This window comes from Lycium barbarum, chromosome 3 (assembly GCF_019175385.1).
Source record: "Lycium barbarum isolate Lr01 chromosome 3, ASM1917538v2, whole genome shotgun sequence".
NCBI classification, from domain to species: Eukaryota; Viridiplantae; Streptophyta; class Magnoliopsida; order Solanales; family Solanaceae; genus Lycium; species Lycium barbarum.
The window spans coordinates 129,372,252-129,391,428 of record NC_083339.1 but is presented as its reverse complement, the minus strand read 5'-3'; the positions used below and the strand labels follow the sequence as shown (position 1 = coordinate 129,391,428).

The 19,177-nt window shown below is 35.0% G+C and overlaps 2 protein-coding genes across 6 annotated transcripts; both read right to left on the bottom strand.

The window, feature by feature from the left end:
• Positions 1-1,848: 1,848 nt before the first annotated feature.
• On the bottom strand, positions 1,849-7,978 carry LOC132632467 (uncharacterized). Of its 5 annotated transcripts, none has more exons than XR_009579406.1 (4): positions 7,735-7,978; positions 3,925-6,183; positions 3,563-3,633; positions 1,849-2,867 (listed from the first exon to the last, which is right to left on the bottom strand). XR_009579406.1 is itself a non-coding variant. In XM_060348409.1 (3 exons), exon 2 carries the CDS (start codon positions 6,041-6,043, stop codon positions 3,932-3,934), a length of 2,112 nt encoding a protein of 703 aa, XP_060204392.1. In that variant the 5' UTR covers positions 6,044-6,183; positions 7,735-7,978; the 3' UTR covers positions 1,849-2,867; positions 3,925-3,931. The 5 variants fall into 5 exon arrangements, 3 of the variants coding, with proteins under 3 accessions (XP_060204392.1, XP_060204393.1, XP_060204390.1); XR_009579407.1 differs by having other exon boundaries at positions 1,849-2,864; XM_060348409.1 differs by lacking the exon at positions 3,563-3,633.
• Positions 7,979-8,996: 1,018 nt separating this feature from the next.
• On the bottom strand, positions 8,997-15,980 carry LOC132632466 (protein NUCLEAR FUSION DEFECTIVE 4-like). Its single transcript, XM_060348406.1, has 3 exons — positions 15,390-15,980; positions 9,986-10,911; positions 8,997-9,893 (listed from the first exon to the last, which is right to left on the bottom strand). The coding sequence occupies exons 1-3, from the start codon at positions 15,723-15,725 to the stop codon at positions 9,395-9,397; spliced, it is 1,761 nt and encodes a 586-aa protein (XP_060204389.1). The 5' UTR covers positions 15,726-15,980; the 3' UTR covers positions 8,997-9,394.
• Between the last annotated feature and the right edge of the window lie 3,197 nt (positions 15,981-19,177).

Here is a 19,177-nt window from a genome sequence, read left to right as displayed (position 1 = left end):
TTCAATTGCATGCATGCAATTGTAAAGAAATATAAAAAGCTATACCACCTTAATTTACCGTTATATTTTTTTTATGAACTCTAATTTTTCTGCCAAGTTTTTTCACTTAAACAATGTTAATGTTAACTATTAACCTCTTATTTTAAGGTTGTTAAAATTACTTACTGCTAATTAAATGACGTAATAATCTTTTAACTTTTACCCTTCATATTTCTTGTTCTCGTCAAGTTCCTTATGCATGACACTATGTTGACTAGCCAAGTCTTTTTTCTACGCAAACAATTAGATTCTTAATCTTCCATTTCCTAATAATACTGTCTCACTTAATACACAATTGAAGAAAAGATGCAAAAGTCTTCATTTAATTTTTATCTTTTTCTGATCCTTCTTTTCTTCGTTAAGCTCCACCTCATGCAAACTATTAGTAGTAGATTAGTTAGCCAACTAATTCCCTTTTTAAAATAATATGATTAAGTAGTAATTATTGCGTCCTAATTCCGTTTATTAAGAAAACAATAAAAAAGATAGTGAAACACCTTCACATTTTCCTCAGGTTAGATAATACTTACTATATTAAGTAAATAATAAGAAGAAAGTAATTAAGAGGAATTAATTTTTTTTTCATGATCCTCATTAATTTGTTCATATCGTTCTCTTTGCAAGCAATAATGTTAACTAGTTAATCGGAGCAATTAAATTATTTTCATATTAACACGTTAATCTATTGCTTTGCCTTATGCGATGGTGACAATTTTAGCACAAGAATTATGTACAAACACATATTTAACGTAAAAAAGAGTAGTCATTAATTCTATAGTAGTTGGATTTCTTTTTTAATTAAATGATTCACTAACTTTTTTTCCTCAATACTTGTGTTCACACGGTTCATTAAAGGAGAATAATTGGGTCAATCAAAGAAGCAAGTCGATGGTTAATACGACTCCCAAATTATTGCTTCAATTAATGGAGTTGCCACTTTGCTTTAATATTCAAGGCTTTATAGAAGATTTCATACAAGGATTTTCTCCCACAATATTCGCAGTGATCCCAACTTTGAATGTCATTCTTCCAAAGCCTATGGCAAAATTCACAAAGGATTTCAAATTTCACGGATGAACCCAAGGATATTCACTTGTGAAATTTAAAACTCCGCGTGACAATTATTATTTCTCAAAAACAAAGCCAAAAAAGGGCCAGTGGTGTTATTTCTACAATGTGTGCATATTCAAGTACTTCAAATTCATAAACTACATATAAGCGAGTAACAAGATTTACTGAATTGCAACTACACCAGCACTTGTGGACTCATCACTTAAAACCATGAGGATTCATTGCCAGAAACAAAGGGACAATTAGGAAAGCAATCCTAAGAACCGAAAGAGCATCATGAGAAAAGTGGCGGATGTAACATGATGATAGGTGGGGGTTCAATTGAATCCCTAACTTTTGACTAGAGCATAAATTTATGCGTAAAAATTTATAAAAATTACAATAAATAGTAGACATGAACCCATAACTTTTAAAATACAACAGGTTCAAACTAAAAAATTTATCAAAACGATACATGTCAATGCTACCAAGAGGTGGATTGGGTTTAATCTTAAGATTCTTAGCATTGAACCCATTATATTTTCAAAGTTATGGGTTCATATCTACTACTTTTAGTAATTTTTTAAACATAAATTTGTGTCCGCGGCAAAACTTATGGGTTCAATTAAACTACTATCTATAATGCTAGATACGCCTCTGACTGGAAGATCAGAGTCCAGATATAAAGTCGATTATGTAAATGATGAAACCACAGGATATGTTCATAGTAAGTAGCAAGCAGGTCATGCAGAAGGAGATAATAATTTTTGGAACATCTTATCATTAGTTTTTGGTGTCAAAATGTAGATGTCCCACTATACTTGTATGCACAGAAAGATAGAAATAACTAATTAACATTCCCACTGGAAATAATTGTCCACATTCTAAATGAACAGTAAGGACAAAATGTTGCCAATGTATCATATGAGAGTTTGAGTGTAGACTGCCTACACTGGAAATGCAAAAGACATTGTACTGGTTCCACTTTTCATTGAGCTATGAGAATACGTCTCTCAGCAAGAGGTCTTTCATGATTTAGATCATCATTTCCCCTTGAGACCTCTACTTCAGCTATTTCCATCTCATGACTTTGACTGGTAAGGAGAGATGTCACACATAGGGGATTCAGAAAAGTCTTGAGGAGTTCCTGGCTCACCCGACTGCCAAAAACTAGCATCTTTGGTTATAGTTCCCATGTGAATGCTAAATAATGATTCATGAGAAGTTACACTCCTCTCTGCTGGGTTTGCAGACTCATCTCTAGCAAACACTGAAGAAGGGATCCTGTAAGATTTGTTTGCAGAGTTGTCCATTACTTGCACGGGAGGTGATTCTGTGGTTGACGAATTGCCAGAGTTGACTTGGAAGAATACGGAGTCGCTTCTGACTGTGATATGGAGGGTGACACTTCATGGTTTAAAGGTTCATTTCATGGTAGAGCTCCCAGAAATAGGGTTTTTGTTGTCTGAGAACCGTGATTTTTTATCGTTATCAAGTTTGGGTAAGTTATAAGCATTAGCAGTGTAATAATCAGATTCATAATCAGCCTTGCCAAAGGGGTCATTCAGTGTCGAGTGAGGTGATGAACTGCAGGAATGAGTCTGAGGAACTTAAAGTTTTACCGGAAGGGAGGACTTTAACTCCCGTAACAGAAATGGTAGGAGGTGTCCCTGAATTTCCCTCAGTTGAGGTAAGATGCTTAGGCTCCATAGCTGAAGGCGTCTGACTAAATTCATCATGCAAAGTTGCCATACCAAGACAAAGAGTTCAACCCTCTGCTGCCATAGAAAGAAGTGAAATCCGAATCAATTCAATGTTCTAGTCGATCAATGATTTACATTTCAAATCAAAGTTTCATGAATTATCTACATTGAGCTATCTGCTTGGCCCTATGCTTGCAACAACAATTTGCATGTGAAAACTTTACTTTTGTGTGTTACTGATTTAGGACAAGGTCGTACCATTTTTGAGGTTACAGTCCATCAAGGCAACCCTGCATTTTAAAACCCGTGCTAAACAAGAGATTTGGAAAGCCAAACAGCAAAAACCAGAAGAAAAAGCATGTAGTACTGAGTTCTTGTATGTACGCTTGTGCCATAGAAAACCATTATTCTGTATGATTTGTTGCCTGTGGCAATTAAGAGTTCAACCCCTCTACCCTTGCTAAAAAATTTAATCTGTGGAAACTGTTAAACTTTGACGGGAAGTACTGCAACCAGGCCTAAGAGTTGCTTTAAGGACTTGCAGAATAATAATAAAAAAAAAAAAAACGCACTTCTAGATTCAGGTAAAATGATCTATGGATTCAATAAAGAGCCTGCATGCAAAGGTGTTTGATCTAGGGCTAGCTCCATGCACAATACAGCAATATAAGAACCAGAAAATAAGAAAATCTAAGAAACATAAATTAAAAGGGAGAAGAAAATGAGATCATTTGGGCTATGGCAGTAAAAGAGAAATGATTAATACTCACTGTGCTGAAATTGATTTGAAGTCCCTGTAGTTCACTTCACAAAAATAGCACCACATAACCCATAAAAGCCACTAAAAGAAACAGAAAAAGAAAGCAATTATAAACTTAAGATGGTTTAGAAAATTTATTGACGAAAAGTTACTTAAGAAAAAAACTTGAAATATACAGTATGATTCAAGTTTTTACAGTATAGCTCTTTCTTGATCGGTAACCTATAGACGCACAAAAAACCAACTCCAAACGTTCATTTGGGTGCTTGATTCATGGTCTTCAACTACTCTATCATTGGCAGTCAAACAAGGGGTTTTGGGGTGGGGGGTTGTTGGAGCTAAAACTACTGAGAACAACAAAACAAAAATTACTTGATCATCAAGCAGCAACTGAGCTTGTTTCTCTCTTGGGTTCAACTGTACTTGCTTTCGCCTTCTTCTTTCTTGAATATGTTACTATGGGCTTTGTCACATTGCTGTCACCAATCACACAGGACTTCTCTTTCTCTTTGCTTTCATCACATGTCCTTTCTGAGTCCGAAGGATCTGCAGCTTTTCTCTGAGCCTCTAGTTGAGCATCTGTCATGACTCTAAGAAGTTCAAAGGGCAGGGCTGCAGGATCCAGCTCCCAGCAACCAGTGGGAGCATTTGGAGCTTCTTGGCCTGTGAGAAAATATGAAGGTACCTGATGAGAGAAGCGAAACATCTCTTCCCTTGGAATATGGCGAATATATTTAGGGTCCAAACATTGACGGAACACTGATGTGAAGCCAGCTACTTTGACTAATGGAGCAACTGTGACACCTTCCTTCTCAGAGTAGTCTCCAAGTACTTCCACCATATCATAGTTTTGTATCACATCATCCGGAGTTAGCTCATTCCATTTAGGAGACCAATGCCTGTACAGAGCCCAAACATCCCCCTTTCTGGGGAAAATTTGGATAACACCTCTAGCCCCTTTCACCCACTTGACCTTGTGGGAGAAAGAATTGAGCGTCTTATTGGTTTCATGCTTGCCAATTCTGAAATCTCCACTGGTCTTGAGGAAGCCAGAACCCACCCAATTCATTGAGCCGAGTTCAGAGTTAGTTTTGGAGTTCAGCCAGCTGAATTCCACTTTAAATGGCTTTTTAGAAAGCACATTGTGAATTAGAGCATAATAGCGCGGCATGCCATCATCATCATCATAAGCAGCCCAGACTTGATTACCCTCAAAAGATTTTTCCGTTCGATCCTTGTCAAAATTATGGAAGTCAGGATCAGGAACAGTCATTGACTTAACTTCAACAATAGTCTCTTTCTGCTCGGATAATATTTTGGAATCCAGCACTGCATCATTAGCAGTTTTATCCCTTCTCGGATCATTTGTGATAACTTCAGGAGCAGTTTGCTTCTTTTTTTCCATGTCCTTTTTCTCCTTATATGAAGTTCGAGAAGCAGCAGCTGCGCTCCATTCTTTAAGCTTCTTGGTGATCTCCATCCTAGCCTTTTTCTCCAGCATATTGCGAATTTCTGAATTGGATAACTCCCTTGAACTCTTAGCCAATTCATTTCCTTGGCTACTTCCCATTCCTTTTCTTTGAAACTTTGACTTCAAGTCATCTATGCGTCTCTTTTTCTTCAGAAGAGCCTCCTGATTCCGTGCACTCATAGCTGCTTCTGCATGAGCTCGCTTCAAATTCCCACCAGCTGGCTGACCGTGGTGTGCAGCTTGCCTAGCTGTAGGGGCATAAGGCTGCGCCCCATTTGCACCTTTCATCTTAAAAGCTTGATCCTGCTGAATGTTTGCTCTAACGGTTGAGCCAAATCCAGAATTTGGAGCTGTAGGGAGCTTCACACCTGAAGCAGAAGAACCATTAGCAGCAGGATAGTTTGTACCCTGCTGCTGCTGGCGGGAAGACGACGGAAAAGCTGAAGCTTGATTGGTCATGGGAGCAGCAACTTCCCTTGCCAAAAAAGGCCGGCGACAGTTGGGGCACATAAGACTTTTGTTTTGGTAAAGCTTTAAGTATTCATACTTTATCTGGCATCGATTGCAAAATGTCCAGAATGTCTCAGGTTTTGGTGGCTGGGGAGCCACCGGTGTGGCATTCCTCATAGCACGCCTGTTGTCATATATCATTTTTTTGGTTCTATCAGACAACAAACTCCAAGCTTCAGATATCATTTTAAACGCCCCATCTGCCCCAACAGATTGATTTTTATCAGGGTGAAGAGCTAGAGCAAGCCTTCTGTAATGTTTCCTTATTGTTTCGTCATCAGCTGAGGGTTCTACAGAAAGGATACCGTAAAAATCCACTTCACCATTAATCTTCTTCTCATGAGCAACATAAACATTTATCACCTCCAGGAACTGAGAAAGACCATCAAGGCCTGGAAACAGATTTCGAGCCTTCAAAGCAAATTTTAGAGCTCCAGCAATGTCCTTCTCAGTTAATTTCTGCTCAGCAATTTCTTTAGCCTTAACAGCTTCATCTTTATTACATTCCATTTGCCAACAACTTTGGCAGGCTGCAAACAAGCCAACTTTATTGTCACCCTCAGATTCAACCAGCAAATGGAGCAACACACGACAACCTGGTTATTGCGTGAAGTGAATTATGGAGAAGAATTTTCTTTGACTCTTCAAACCTAAGAATACCAACAGTATAAAAATGCAAGTCAGAAAAACCACAAACTTGAAAGCGGGAAATAATACCATAAATAGAGAATGGTACTAGTAACAGAAAGTAATAACGAATTTTTTTTTTTTTTTAAAAGCAAGTCGGATTAAGTGTGAAACTATGGGTTCGATTCTTTATGGATATCATGAATTAATGCACTCTATGGTTTCCACAAACACCGGAAACAAGAACCCATGAAAGATTCTGAACTTTACGGAAACTAAACCTAATTAGTAATAAGACAAGGGAAATTTACAACAATGCCTATCATTAAACAGTTCGATCTATTGAATTAACTGTATTAAACCTTTCTAAATCTAACTATGTTTATTGAGAATCACCATTTTCTTATTTCCTAAAAAAATCAGATATGTTTCATCAATTAGCCAAATGTAAAGGACTGTGGACAAACAGAAGCAAGAACCAACAAAAATGGGACACAAACTTCTCTACAATCTTTCCGTTTGCAAAGGTAACCTCACACCAGATCATGGATGTTTAAAGAAGCCAAAAACAAAAAGATGGAGAAGTTGAAAAATAATATTCTCGGTACAACAGGACATAGTAACGACAAGATCAGGACACTCATTCCAGCCACAAAATAAATGCAGCTTACGTTTTGAAATTTCTCTCCTATCATGTCCCTAAATCTATAGGAAACTGGTCAAACAATCGTAGGAAACCGACAAACTGAATTACCGACCTTCTGAAACCTAAATTACAATGGCGCGAACATCAATTTTCAACATCATTAAGTTTCTCTGAGCACACAAATAGCAACTGAATATGCTATGAAACCACAGATGCATCTCTTCATGCTCATTTAACGCTCGAAGTACCATTTGTACAAATAAAGTTGATTTATACAGATTTCTCCTGAGACCCATTTTCAAGAACAAAAAAAAGCATCAAGCAAAAAGAGGTAGGGTTGGCTGTATGAATTCTCCGCATTAATTATCTTCTCGAAACAAAAGTAAAATTCAACAGCTCGAAAAGTCATCCTAAATCTTCATTCTTAAACCATTCTAAACTGATAAGTAATAGATACCAATTTATGACTCTGAAAATCTACTTGCTTTTACAAAAGTTTCAGAATTTCATATCAAACCCACTTGTGCGATTACACTGGGTATGTTGTTGTTGTACACTTCAAAAATGGCACTTTTTTCTTCTTTGTGAAAACATTCAACACAAAATCTACAACAGAATCCCACAATCAAAGCTTCAAAAAACAAAAATATTCATCACTCAAATGGACTTTAAAAATGTATTAATTACAGGTATCTATATATAGATTTAAGTCATCTATAATCAGCACAGATTAAAAAGAAATAAGGAAGGGTTATACATATATACATATATGAACACAGAAATACACATACACACACACATACATATATATGACATGTATATATATATATATAAACTAATACAGAAATCATCTTGAAACAGTTACAGCAAAACCGAATGCAACCATGCATGAAAACAACGCAAAAGCATTTGATTAAATGAAGTATACCTATAAATAGAAGCAATGTTGAACCGTATAGACTGACTCGTTGTTAAATTTCCACACAAAAATAATTTTTTTTGCCATTTATAGCTATACAGAGTGTTGATCGTTAAGAATTTCGACAAACCCTAGAAGAATGTGCAATTTTTGGCTGGTAAACACTACTTTTTCGAAAAAAGAGAGAAAAATAGGAAAAAAGGCTTTGTTTTGATGAATTTAAAGTGTAATATTTTAAGGTTTGGCCTGACCCAAATTATTTTGATCTTTTATAGTTGGGGGGAAGAGGGGGGGGGGGGGGGGGTTAGTAGAGGTTAAACCCTTACCAGGGTTAAATTTTAACTATAGTTAGATAATTTAACTTTTTGTAATTTGGAGAATAAAATTTAATAAATTATTTTTTGGGCTATGTACATTGATTGTAATTTTCCTTGCTAAATTTTTTTCCTTGTATTTTGTTTTGTCTTTATTATCAAATCTTGATAAAAGTTTTGAATTAGTACTATATAATTATACTTCCTTGAATAGATAGCAGTAGCAGGACCTTATGTAAGATTTCATCTTAATATCTGAAATTTATTTCACATTTAGTAAGCTTAGCAACTTTCTTAATTAAATAAACAAGTAAATATGGAAAAAAAAAATTAGTGTTGATATTTCTTTCTGGTTTTTTGGTGAATGAGAACCAAAATGAGCAAATACTAACATTAAAAAAACATTAATTTTTTTATTTTTATTTTTAAGATCAGATTAAAAATACTATTCATGAAGTTTTTCCTCTTCCTTGAAATTTCTCAGCTGTCACTGTGACAATGCAGTTAGCACTGAGTTGATGATTAAGAATTTGTGACAATGCAGTTAGCACTGAGTTGATGATTAAGAATCTGGTGTAAAGTTGTAATGACTGATATATGATTTAGCTATGTTTTTTTCTTCTGTTAAACAGAGTTGTATTACTCAAGGCTTTTGCACCAGATATTTAAGGTCTTAGACTGCAATTCTGCAGAAAACATGAACTTTGATTTTGTGTTTTCTAATTAACTTAAGCTGGATGGAACATTGCGTCAGAGTGAAAACCAGTGTTTTTAACACTCAGATACTGTCCAAAAACCAGAACTTGAATTCAAAACTATCACTATTGTCTTTATCTGATACTTCTGTGTTATCATCAAACCGACAAAATATTGTCTTTTGCATAGCCTCCTACACTGCTGAAAGTTAAAGCTACTAGCTCTTTACATTCAATGACAGAAGCAGACAAGACTTGAAAGTAACCGAAGGAACAAATGCATTCTACATTTCTTTAAAAATTAATAATGTGCCACAAATAATGATCATGACATATGATCAAGAATTACAGATGACTGACATCTCCAGCAAAACAAAACAACCTCCCATATTTTGAACACACTTATGTTTCAAAGCCTTCATAGACTGAATTACAAGACTCAAATAATATGTTTCAGTGGCAATCTAAAAATTGTGTTTGTCTAGACCACTATACAATAGTTTATAAACAAAGAGACATGATATAGGCTTCAGTTTCTGGGGCGTAGATGCAGATTAAATATGTGACACATCTCTTTCCTCAAAATCACTTGAGATCTGCCAAGGAATCAGGATACTTTTGAATGCTATAGACTGCAAAGTATCTTAGGCCGAATATCCTTCAAGCTTGAGGCTTGCCATAGAGTTGCGCATAAACCCTCTTTGTTCGATGCACAACAATCATACTCAAGATGAATGCAATGATGCAGAGTCCTGACATGATGCCCATTGTGAGTGAATAACATATGGAACCATAACAAGTAAGATAATCATCGTTAAGGAGAGGCACTCCCAGATTCAGTCCTGAACCTAGAACCCGACGTTCATGTTGTTGTTTTGCCTGATAGTCATAAATACCACTAGCAATAACACCAGAAAAGATCAGTGAACCAGCTGGACTAGCCAATGTAAGGAAGTTATACAATGCACCGAAGCTTTTCAATCCAAAAAGTTCTGAGACTGCAGCTGGTACAATAGCCCAGTGTGCTCCGTAACAGAGTCCTATCAGCACAGAGACTACATATATTGAACCAGGCCAACCCATAGCATAGAAGAACAGAGCAAATGCCATAACGACTTGAACTGCAGCCATTGCCACTGGTCTTGGGTATGCATAGTATCTGATAATCATTATAAAACAAGTTAAAGCATCAGAAAAAATGCTTTGCTTTAGGCAGAAGCTATATTAGTACTTAGGAACTTGGAAACATACTTTACTATATTCTCAGAGAAGTATCCACCAGCAACACGGCCGAGAAAGTTCCAAATGCTAATCATTGAAACAAATATATGGGTGTTAGCATAACCTAACGACTGAGACATCTGGCCCAGATTATCAATCACCGTCAAACCAGAACCAGATGCTAGAACTAGGGAGATGAAAATAAGCCAAAAGTCTGCCTTTACTAGAGCCTGAAGTAAAGTGAAATCCTCTCCTCTGCGTGGACCTTTTCTCCGCTTGACTCTGATTGCTCCTTCTGCTGCTGCTTGGAATAGTTTAGCTTGCAAGTGCGCAATTCTCTTTTGTCTTTCTGATGGTGGGAGTGTTTCTACCTCAGGAGACTTCTCATCTTCCGCCTCGCTGAGGCTGAGAATGAAGCTCCCCATTCTAGAGGATTCTTGTTTATCTGGCTCAGGAAGAAGGCTTTCCTCCAAAACCGGTCTTGGTCCAGACAAGAAAACCAAAAAAATAGGAATAATAACCGGAAGCACTATTAAAATAAGTAAGACAATTGTCAATATGGTTACGATATTCTCATTTAGACTGCTTAAATCCTGAAGCAGCAAAACTGCCAACAGATAAGCTGCCAGGATAATGCAAATGCTGTAGGTAAATAGGAAGCTCGAATGATCTGAAGGTCTAACTTGTTTGTGACCATCTACAGGTCTAACCAAGAACATCACAGCAGTAATTACAATTGATGGCCCAACAGCAACCATGAAAACAAGGGAGGCTTGATCAGGAAAGTTAAACATAGCATAAGCTTGTGTCAAAATTGCACCACTTAACCCAGCAAATCCTTTAAGTATCCCCACTATTGGACCACGGCTTTTAGGAAAATTCTGTACACAGGAAACTAAGGCTCCTGTATTGAAGTAGGTCTCACCATTAGTTCCAATAAATATCAAAACGCAAAGCTGCAAAAAAGAAAAATCATCAGTTAATTAAATATTACAAAAAAAAAAAAAAAACTGTTGCATTACGAAAAACACATAGAGAGAGAGAGAGAGAGAGAGAGGAAAATTCAGAATTGTGCCAATACATCCAGGATGAAAGGGAACTCAACCATTAGTTTACGTTGAACATGTTTTGATTGGTTTCATTTAAGAAAATCAAATTTAAGCATTTCTTAGCTTTACAAATTGAGTAATTGATAAGAAAAACCCATTCACAAATAGGTACCATCTGCATTACTGTATTATTGGGACTGCTAGCATTTTATTCTCCATGCTCAACACCAAGCCTTTCTCATTTGTCCCATGTTATTTCTCGTCATTGTCTTCTTCACCTCTTCACACTGTTAGTTAAGCATCACTCTTTTTTATAGGTGTGTGTTGTTTAGCCTCTTAAAGTGTGCACCATCTCAGTTTATTTATCTTCTCTAGGTTCATCTTAACCATTTCTTCCACTCAGTAGATTGTTATATCATTCATTTTTGTTTCATCACATGTCTATCTTTATGTCCTCATTTGGGCCAAGCTTGCTTACTAGTGGTTCCTTTGGCAAGTACATGCCAATTATTATTTAGCATTTGTTATAGCCAGTATTACAAAAGCCACATTATCAAACTTTCCTTTAATGTCATTAAAATGCATTACATCCCCAACTCACAACACTGATTCCACCTACCTCCAGACCCTTATAGAAATCATCTTGACCTATATCTCTAATTCTTCATTTCTAGAAACAATTGACTCCAAATACCTAAGTTACTAGCTTTAAGAAATTTGTCTGTCCTCAATATGCTATTACCGCTTCTTTCTTTTTCTGATAAAGCTAGCTTTCAGGGGTATAAATCACTCCTTTTCTACAATGTTAATTTTCTACTTTCAAGTGTTTTGGATAGTTATTCTGGTCTAAAGTTGATTAATTCCCTAGCTTCATCTATTAAGAACCAGCTTATATTGTCTATATCACAAACATTGTGGAGCCTTTGTCTTGTATTCCCCCTATTCTCTATCAATTTAATAAAGTTAAAACTGCTTTATACAAAACCTTAAATGATATAGATACATCCAACACTAACATCTTTCCTCTCTAAAGCAGATCGTAAGTTGATCTATGAATTCCGCAGTATGCTACGCGAAATGCATCAAGGAAACTGCCTGCAAATATGCTACGCGAAATGCATCAAGGAAACTGCCTGCAAATATGCTACGCGAAATGCATCAAGGAAACTGCCTGCAAGCCTAGGTTTTTATAATTTCACAGACAACATATGTGATATGTCATGACTGCTGGGAAACAAATTGGACACCATAAGGAGTTTCTTTCTAAATGTCAGGATTTCACTATTTTGTTATGTATAGGTCTATTAGCAGAGCAATAGTCCATCTGTCCCAGTGTATTGGCCAGTTAGTTTCTCGTTCTATTCTTTAGCACCTAAGGGTGTGGGCTATGGTCAATGAAATTGGAATGAGAACCATTGGAGATCAAAGTGCAAATACCAACAGATGCAGAAAAGTTAAAGTGACTTTTTCCCATCTACCTAAGCCTTGGGTTGCTGAGTTACTAGATACCTTTACTGGTGGGACCATAGGAGTACCCGGTTAGTCAGTTAAATAGTCGAGGTGCTCTCAAATTGGCCTAGACACAACTATTTCCAAAAGAAAAAAAGGGTTTCTCTTCTATTCTTCTGTTTCCAAACAAGGGTTTCTCTTCTTAACCTTAGGTTGTTAGTTGTTACCACCTGTTTCGTTTTTCTTTTTATCTTTCTTAAATACATACTGTTACCACCACTTTTCTTGTTTCTCAAGTTCAACAACTTCTCGTTCCATTTCTACCACCAAGTTCATTCAACTTAACTTAAGAGTTCAGCAAGCCAAAAATTGTCCAACATTATATCCAAGTGTTGATTAGCTACTAATAGCTATTGGGATTCTTCAACCTAGAAGCAACAGAAACACCAGTGTTCAAAATTTTCTCATACAGTAAGCGTTAATACGTCTTGTACAGCAGCCACTGGTAAAAATGAGATGATGCTGTCCAATTTTGCTGGACCAGTGAGCAAGATTAGTTATTTTCTTATGATAATGATATTTAGTAAAGCTTTCGGCACTTGGTCCAATAATTCAAAGAGTCTGGGTGACAAATACATTATTGTGGTTTACAGCCCATGAAGCCTATCTTGTCACCTGAGGCACCCTCTTTCCAAGACCAAATTGGTTTTACTGTCTCAAGCATATCCATGATCTACTATACATAGTAAATTTCCTAGCATCAATTTTATAAATATATTTCTACACTGAAATTAACACAAAAGACAGAGTGACTTGAAAGTTTCAAGTGTTATTGTCTTATTGATGATGTTAGAAGATAAACACAAAAGACAGAGTCAATGGAAAGTTTCAAGTTTTATTGATAACAAACTGTATACAGTAATGCCCCTTGTGGGATAACATGCAATAGCAAATCCAAGAATGTATAAAGCACATCCATAAGTGAGTTACATATCAAAAACTATTTTCTAAGCCTAAACTTTCTAAAGATCCTCCAGAACACAAAGTACAAACATCACAGCAAAATGAGGAACTCATACATCACTATCACATAGACAATAACTTGGGATCAAAACAGAACATTTAGCCAGGCAGATCTTTTAAGCAATAACTGCTGTAAAGACAACTTCTCTAATCTCTCATCATGGAAGACAGGTAAGACATTTTCTGGTTCTCCCCTGCTTTTCCAATTTTACTCTTACCTGCAATCAGTTATTCTCTGGCTACAGATGTACACAATGCTATGATCTTATCTAGTTAAATTTCATACACCTAATATTTTGTTCCCAATTGCTGCATTCCAGTTGGACACCATAAATATAGGTCTTTCAAGGAAGTGATGAACAGAAATCAGTGCTTCAAATGCATCTACCTAATTGTTATGATTGGTGGTTCCTGTGATCTGTCTATAGATTGATATTAAGATATTCAAGTAAATCATAAACCAAGGAACATGTCCACATAGCTAGCAGCTGGTTAGATGAATGTGCCTGGTTGGTTGGATAGTATTTCCAACCTGAACTGAACATCTCAAGATACTGAACAAGTAGTTGTTTCACTACTTCATGGCCATATCTCATAAAGAAAAAAAAATCACTCATGAAAGTTCTACTATCAATCCAAAAGCTACAAAAAAGGGAAACTCAGAGCCAATATAGGCTTCACCTGCAACTTTATTTGGAGAAAGGGGAGGAAAAAAAAAATCCTACCATTAAAACAAAAGAGACGTTACTTTTTAAGAATCCATAGATTGTTCCCCAGCATAATTGTAGGTTATCAAATGATATATTCCTGGGTAAAAAGCACCAGGAAAGCTGATGCATGATTGCTGAGAAGTAAAGTTACCAAATCCAACAGTAACTATCTCAGTTTAGCTCCTTCCTTTTCACCCTCCATATCAAGGTTCTCAAAAGAAAATATAATGTCGAATCCTTTTGAAATGACTTTAAGAAGAAAAAGCTATCTAGCTTGCTTCTTTGTTTCCCTTTATTGTTTTTAATTATCATTTCCTATGAGGTGAAAGGAGGGGAGATCTGGAAGTGACAGAAACGATTACCATGGGAACTTGGCTTTGAGATCAAATTCAAACTTGATCAGCATGCCATTTCACGTGTATAATGATATTCTACTCATTTTGAAGTTATCAACGAGAATTGCAATTCAAAATCCAGAAGTTTGAAGTCCAATAATACAAAATGTCATGCAACTTCTGAATATCCAAAATGCATTTTGGTAATCATAGAGGAATTACTAGACTAATATTCTCCAGAATGTCGGTACAAAAATTGCTAATAGAGAAACCTTAAACAAAGTTTTTCTCATGATTACTTTCTCTACTCTTCAGGACTTGTTCCATTTTTAAGGTAAAACTTCTATTAGCAAATTTAGCATACATGAAATTGGAATTCCCCTCCATTTTTGGAGGAAAGTATTGATGTCAATTAGCACCCAAGGGTGTGGCTTAGTAGTCAATGAAGTAGCTTGAGCACCACGAGGTCTCAGGTTCAAATCCCAACAGAGGTAAAACACTAGGTGATTTCTTTCCATCTGTCCTAGCCTTAGTGGACAGAGTTACCTGATACCTGTTGCTGGTGGGAAGTGGCAGGTATTAAGTGAAATTAGTCGAGATGTGAGCAAGCTAGCCCCAACACCACGGTTTCAACAAAAAAAAAAAAAGTAGTGATGTCAATTATCTCCACTAGAGATCCTTCTGCTGATTTGTAGCCAATTTGCTAAACAAATTGATCCTATTACTCTATCTATTAGCAAGTATAATAGCTCAAATTTTCAGATCATAGCAAATGAACCTAAAACTTCATACTACAAAAACCAATAAAATTGCAGAACGACAATCATATACAAGAATTGCAACAGATAAGAAAAAAAAGTGAACTGACCACCCAGAGAGGCAAAGCAGGCAATTTGTGAGCAACAATCAGCCAAACAAGACCATATCCAACAAAATTCTGAACAACACCAATGAATAACACAGCCCATATGGGCAAAACTTCACACAAACTACCAGCAAGAAACCCAATGGCATCACCCAAATCCTTAGCCACACCCAATAAAGCAACTTGTCTCTGGTTATAACCCATACCACTCTTGATCACTGGTGATATACTCCCAAACAGATACCCAATTCCAGAACAAGACTGAACCCACATAGAAGCTACAAAAACTAGCCATCTATCATTCAGAAATGCCCTGATTTTCTCCGAAACTTGCACCATTTTTTACTTGCCAATTCTTGATTCTGATTTTTGTGTATGCATGAAAAATGGTGCAGTATTAACTGGAGTTTAAGAGTAAGAGTTGGTGGGTGTTGATTGATCGACAAATGCTTATATTCTTGGAAAATTATAGTGGATATATGTCGCACGCTAGTTATTACTTGTACTACCCCACCACGCCAGCTACCTCTATGTGTGTGGCTGGTTCTTGACCTTTTTGTTCCTTTTTTCCAAATCCAGACTTTATTGTATAATATTTGTATGGAAGAAATGAAACGTGAGTCTAACTATATCTCAATATTTAGATAAAAATTCAAAAAGTTCCTCAGATTTTGTTATAAGTTGTTAGTAGCTGCCTGCCTGCCTTCAGTTGTACCACGGTTTCCACGCCTCACGTAGAATTTGAAATTTATGGGTTTTAAATTTTAGGATAATTACATTAGATGCTAGTAATTAGGTTTTGAATTATATATATATATATAATAGATTTCTTAATATAAATACAAAATTTGGACTAAAGCTATTGAGTTTAATCGAAATATGCATAACATTGTAGGCCCCATTTGGACATGGTTTAAAACCATGGTTTGAAATCATATTTGGACATGTAATTTGGCTATTTTAAGGAGTATTTTCTCTTATAGACATAAAAACCCCACAAGTTGTGAAAACTATCAAAACATTTTCAATGCTTATACAATCTTATCAAATGAGCAAGTCATAGTTCATAACAAAATTAATACGCTAAATCATAATAACCGGCTCAAAATTAAGAGCCCGTTTGGATTGGCTTATAAGTTACTTATAAACTATTTTCAGTTTTTTTGAGTGTTTGGCTGGTCAGCTTAAAGTCATTTTGTGCATAAAATAAGCCTAAAAAAATAATTGGACCCATTTGACTTAGTTTGTCTAAAGCAGCTTATAAGCTGTCTTATAAGCTGAAAACAGCTTATAAGCCAAAAAAAAAAAAAAGGTTAGCCTACCCTAACTTTTTTTTTTTTTTTTTGGCTTATAAGTTGTTTTCAGCTTATAAGGTGCTTATTTTAAGCTCATCCAAACATGCTCTAATACTAGAAGACCTTTCTAAAAATACAACATCAATTGATCAAATTTTAGTTTAATAAATAAAATTAAACTATGGGTCTTTTTTACAAAATTAAAAGGTTGGTAGATATAAATAAAATTTGGTGGAAGTTAATGAGATTGGTAATGATTGTTGGGGTAATTATTAAAAATATCTATCAATTTATGGGTCTTTTTTTATAAAATATAAGCTTATGGGTTAAATTTTATATTTTAAAAAGTTGAAATCATAATTTCAAACCCCAAGTCATGTCTTTTTGAATGATTTAAGGTTTGTTTCAAACGCTAATTGAAACCATAATTTCAAAACCCATGGCCAATCGCCTACTAGCTCTGTCGTTGCCTCCCCCATGTCAATTGGGTGATTCAGGGAAAAAACTTATCAAGATAAATACTTATATGTGCACGTTATATTTACACTAATTCAATAAACACATGATAAGTATATCTATATATAAACTAGTTACGGAAAGTCCGGGCTTAAACTCAAAATATAAAAATAGAAATTCTTATTAAATACGTATAACGTGACACATTTTCTACCGCATAATTAATTTAATGTATTTGCAGGTTAATGATATCTTATTGATAAGTTTTACAATTATTAAAGCTTCTTCGTCACACAATTATATGGTTTTTAATGAAAAGTTTATTCATGATGAAGAAAGTTCAGTAGAAAAATTAGCAAATCTCAAAGGGACACAATGACTCGATAGCCTATACTAACATTGATTATGATAAAGTATGATAATTACAACTTGCAAAGCTCATAAATCAAAAATTATTTTCGTATTTTTGTGAATTTGTGAGCGTGTGATTTTATTCATAGATAAAAATCGATTTGTTTTGACATTTATTAAATTTTCATTCATTATTTTGCGTCAAGGGTTTATGCTAGCTAAATGTGACTTTTCCATCTTAGTTTCAGACGAAATTCAAGAAATAACATATATTTATTAAAGTGAACCTCAAGATTCAATAAAATTTAATTCTTCATGTATTCTCTATACTAAAAAAAAAATTAAATTTAGTTAACCAAACAAGAGATTTTAAAGATAATCCGATCTCAACGGATGACATTGTCTTCATTTTCAACACTATATGGCATCATTTAAAAAAATTTACTTTCAAAGGCGACGTATAAAATTGTCCATAACTTTTTTATTAGGCTACAATTACATTCTTGAAAAAATTATCTTATAAAATAAAAAAAGGACCTAAAAGTAATTAATTGAAAAGTTTGACATTAATTTGCAAACTTTTGTGAGAACTACAAAAGTCCTTTGATTGTCCCTTATATATAGTAGTAATATTTACCATTTAATCATTGATTAACCGATGTATTTTCTTCAACTTAATTCATAACTCTTAATGTTAAATTATTTGATTTGGCGTAGATATAGATTTCCACCCTGCATAACTTAAATAAATACTCCGCGTGACATGTATATATTTGAAACGTTGTTAAAATTTAGCTATGGTTAATCAACACATATTTCCATCTTAATTTTATTGCTTAATATAATAAACATCATGTAATTTACTGAAAACATTGAATTTGATTAAGTTTTTTTAAAAGAATATGCCACCCATTTAAATAGATTTCCTTTTCATGAACCCTGGTTTCATCATATCTTCCCCATATAATTGGATATTAAAGAGTATTCTAATTTAGGTGTGTTCCTATAAATATTCCTAATTTGACGTCCCAAGCTAAGAAAGGAGAGACAATTGGTTAATATTGTCAAATCAAGAAAAATTCGGTAATTCATGGAATTTGGCTTTTCCAAAGATTTTTGGCTGAGAAAGGGAATAAACTTTTCTTCTTAAACATTTTTAATTTGATTAATTGATGGCGTCATTTTATATTTACGAAAGTGATGGAATTAAATATATTTCGGTTATATTTTAATTAATTGAAGCTTTGAATCCTCCTCTTTTAAAAAAAAAAAAAAAAAAATTATTGTCATGACTCAAGTCCTATTCTAAAATTTAAGTTTACAAGCATAACGTGGAACCATGTAGCTTTCACAATAAAATATCACAGTTTCTTGAAAAGAAAATGGAATCTGATTTGGTATCTACAAACTCATTGGATTATACCTGCGCCCTTCTTTACTGCTGTTTCACCCCTCTTTTAGAGGTTCAAATGCTTGCATAATGCTGCTAATGGGTCCCAAAAGATAGGTTTCAAAAGAATAGAAGTGTATCATCTAATTACGTTTTGTGATTGTTCCGTCTGGAAGATTAATGAGAAAATGAGTGGCAAAAGGACAAGAGAGAAAAGTCATATCCGAACCATGTATCAGGCTGCAAATATACTTTCTATTCACACATTACTGTACCCTATTGTGAAATTGTGAAAAGTA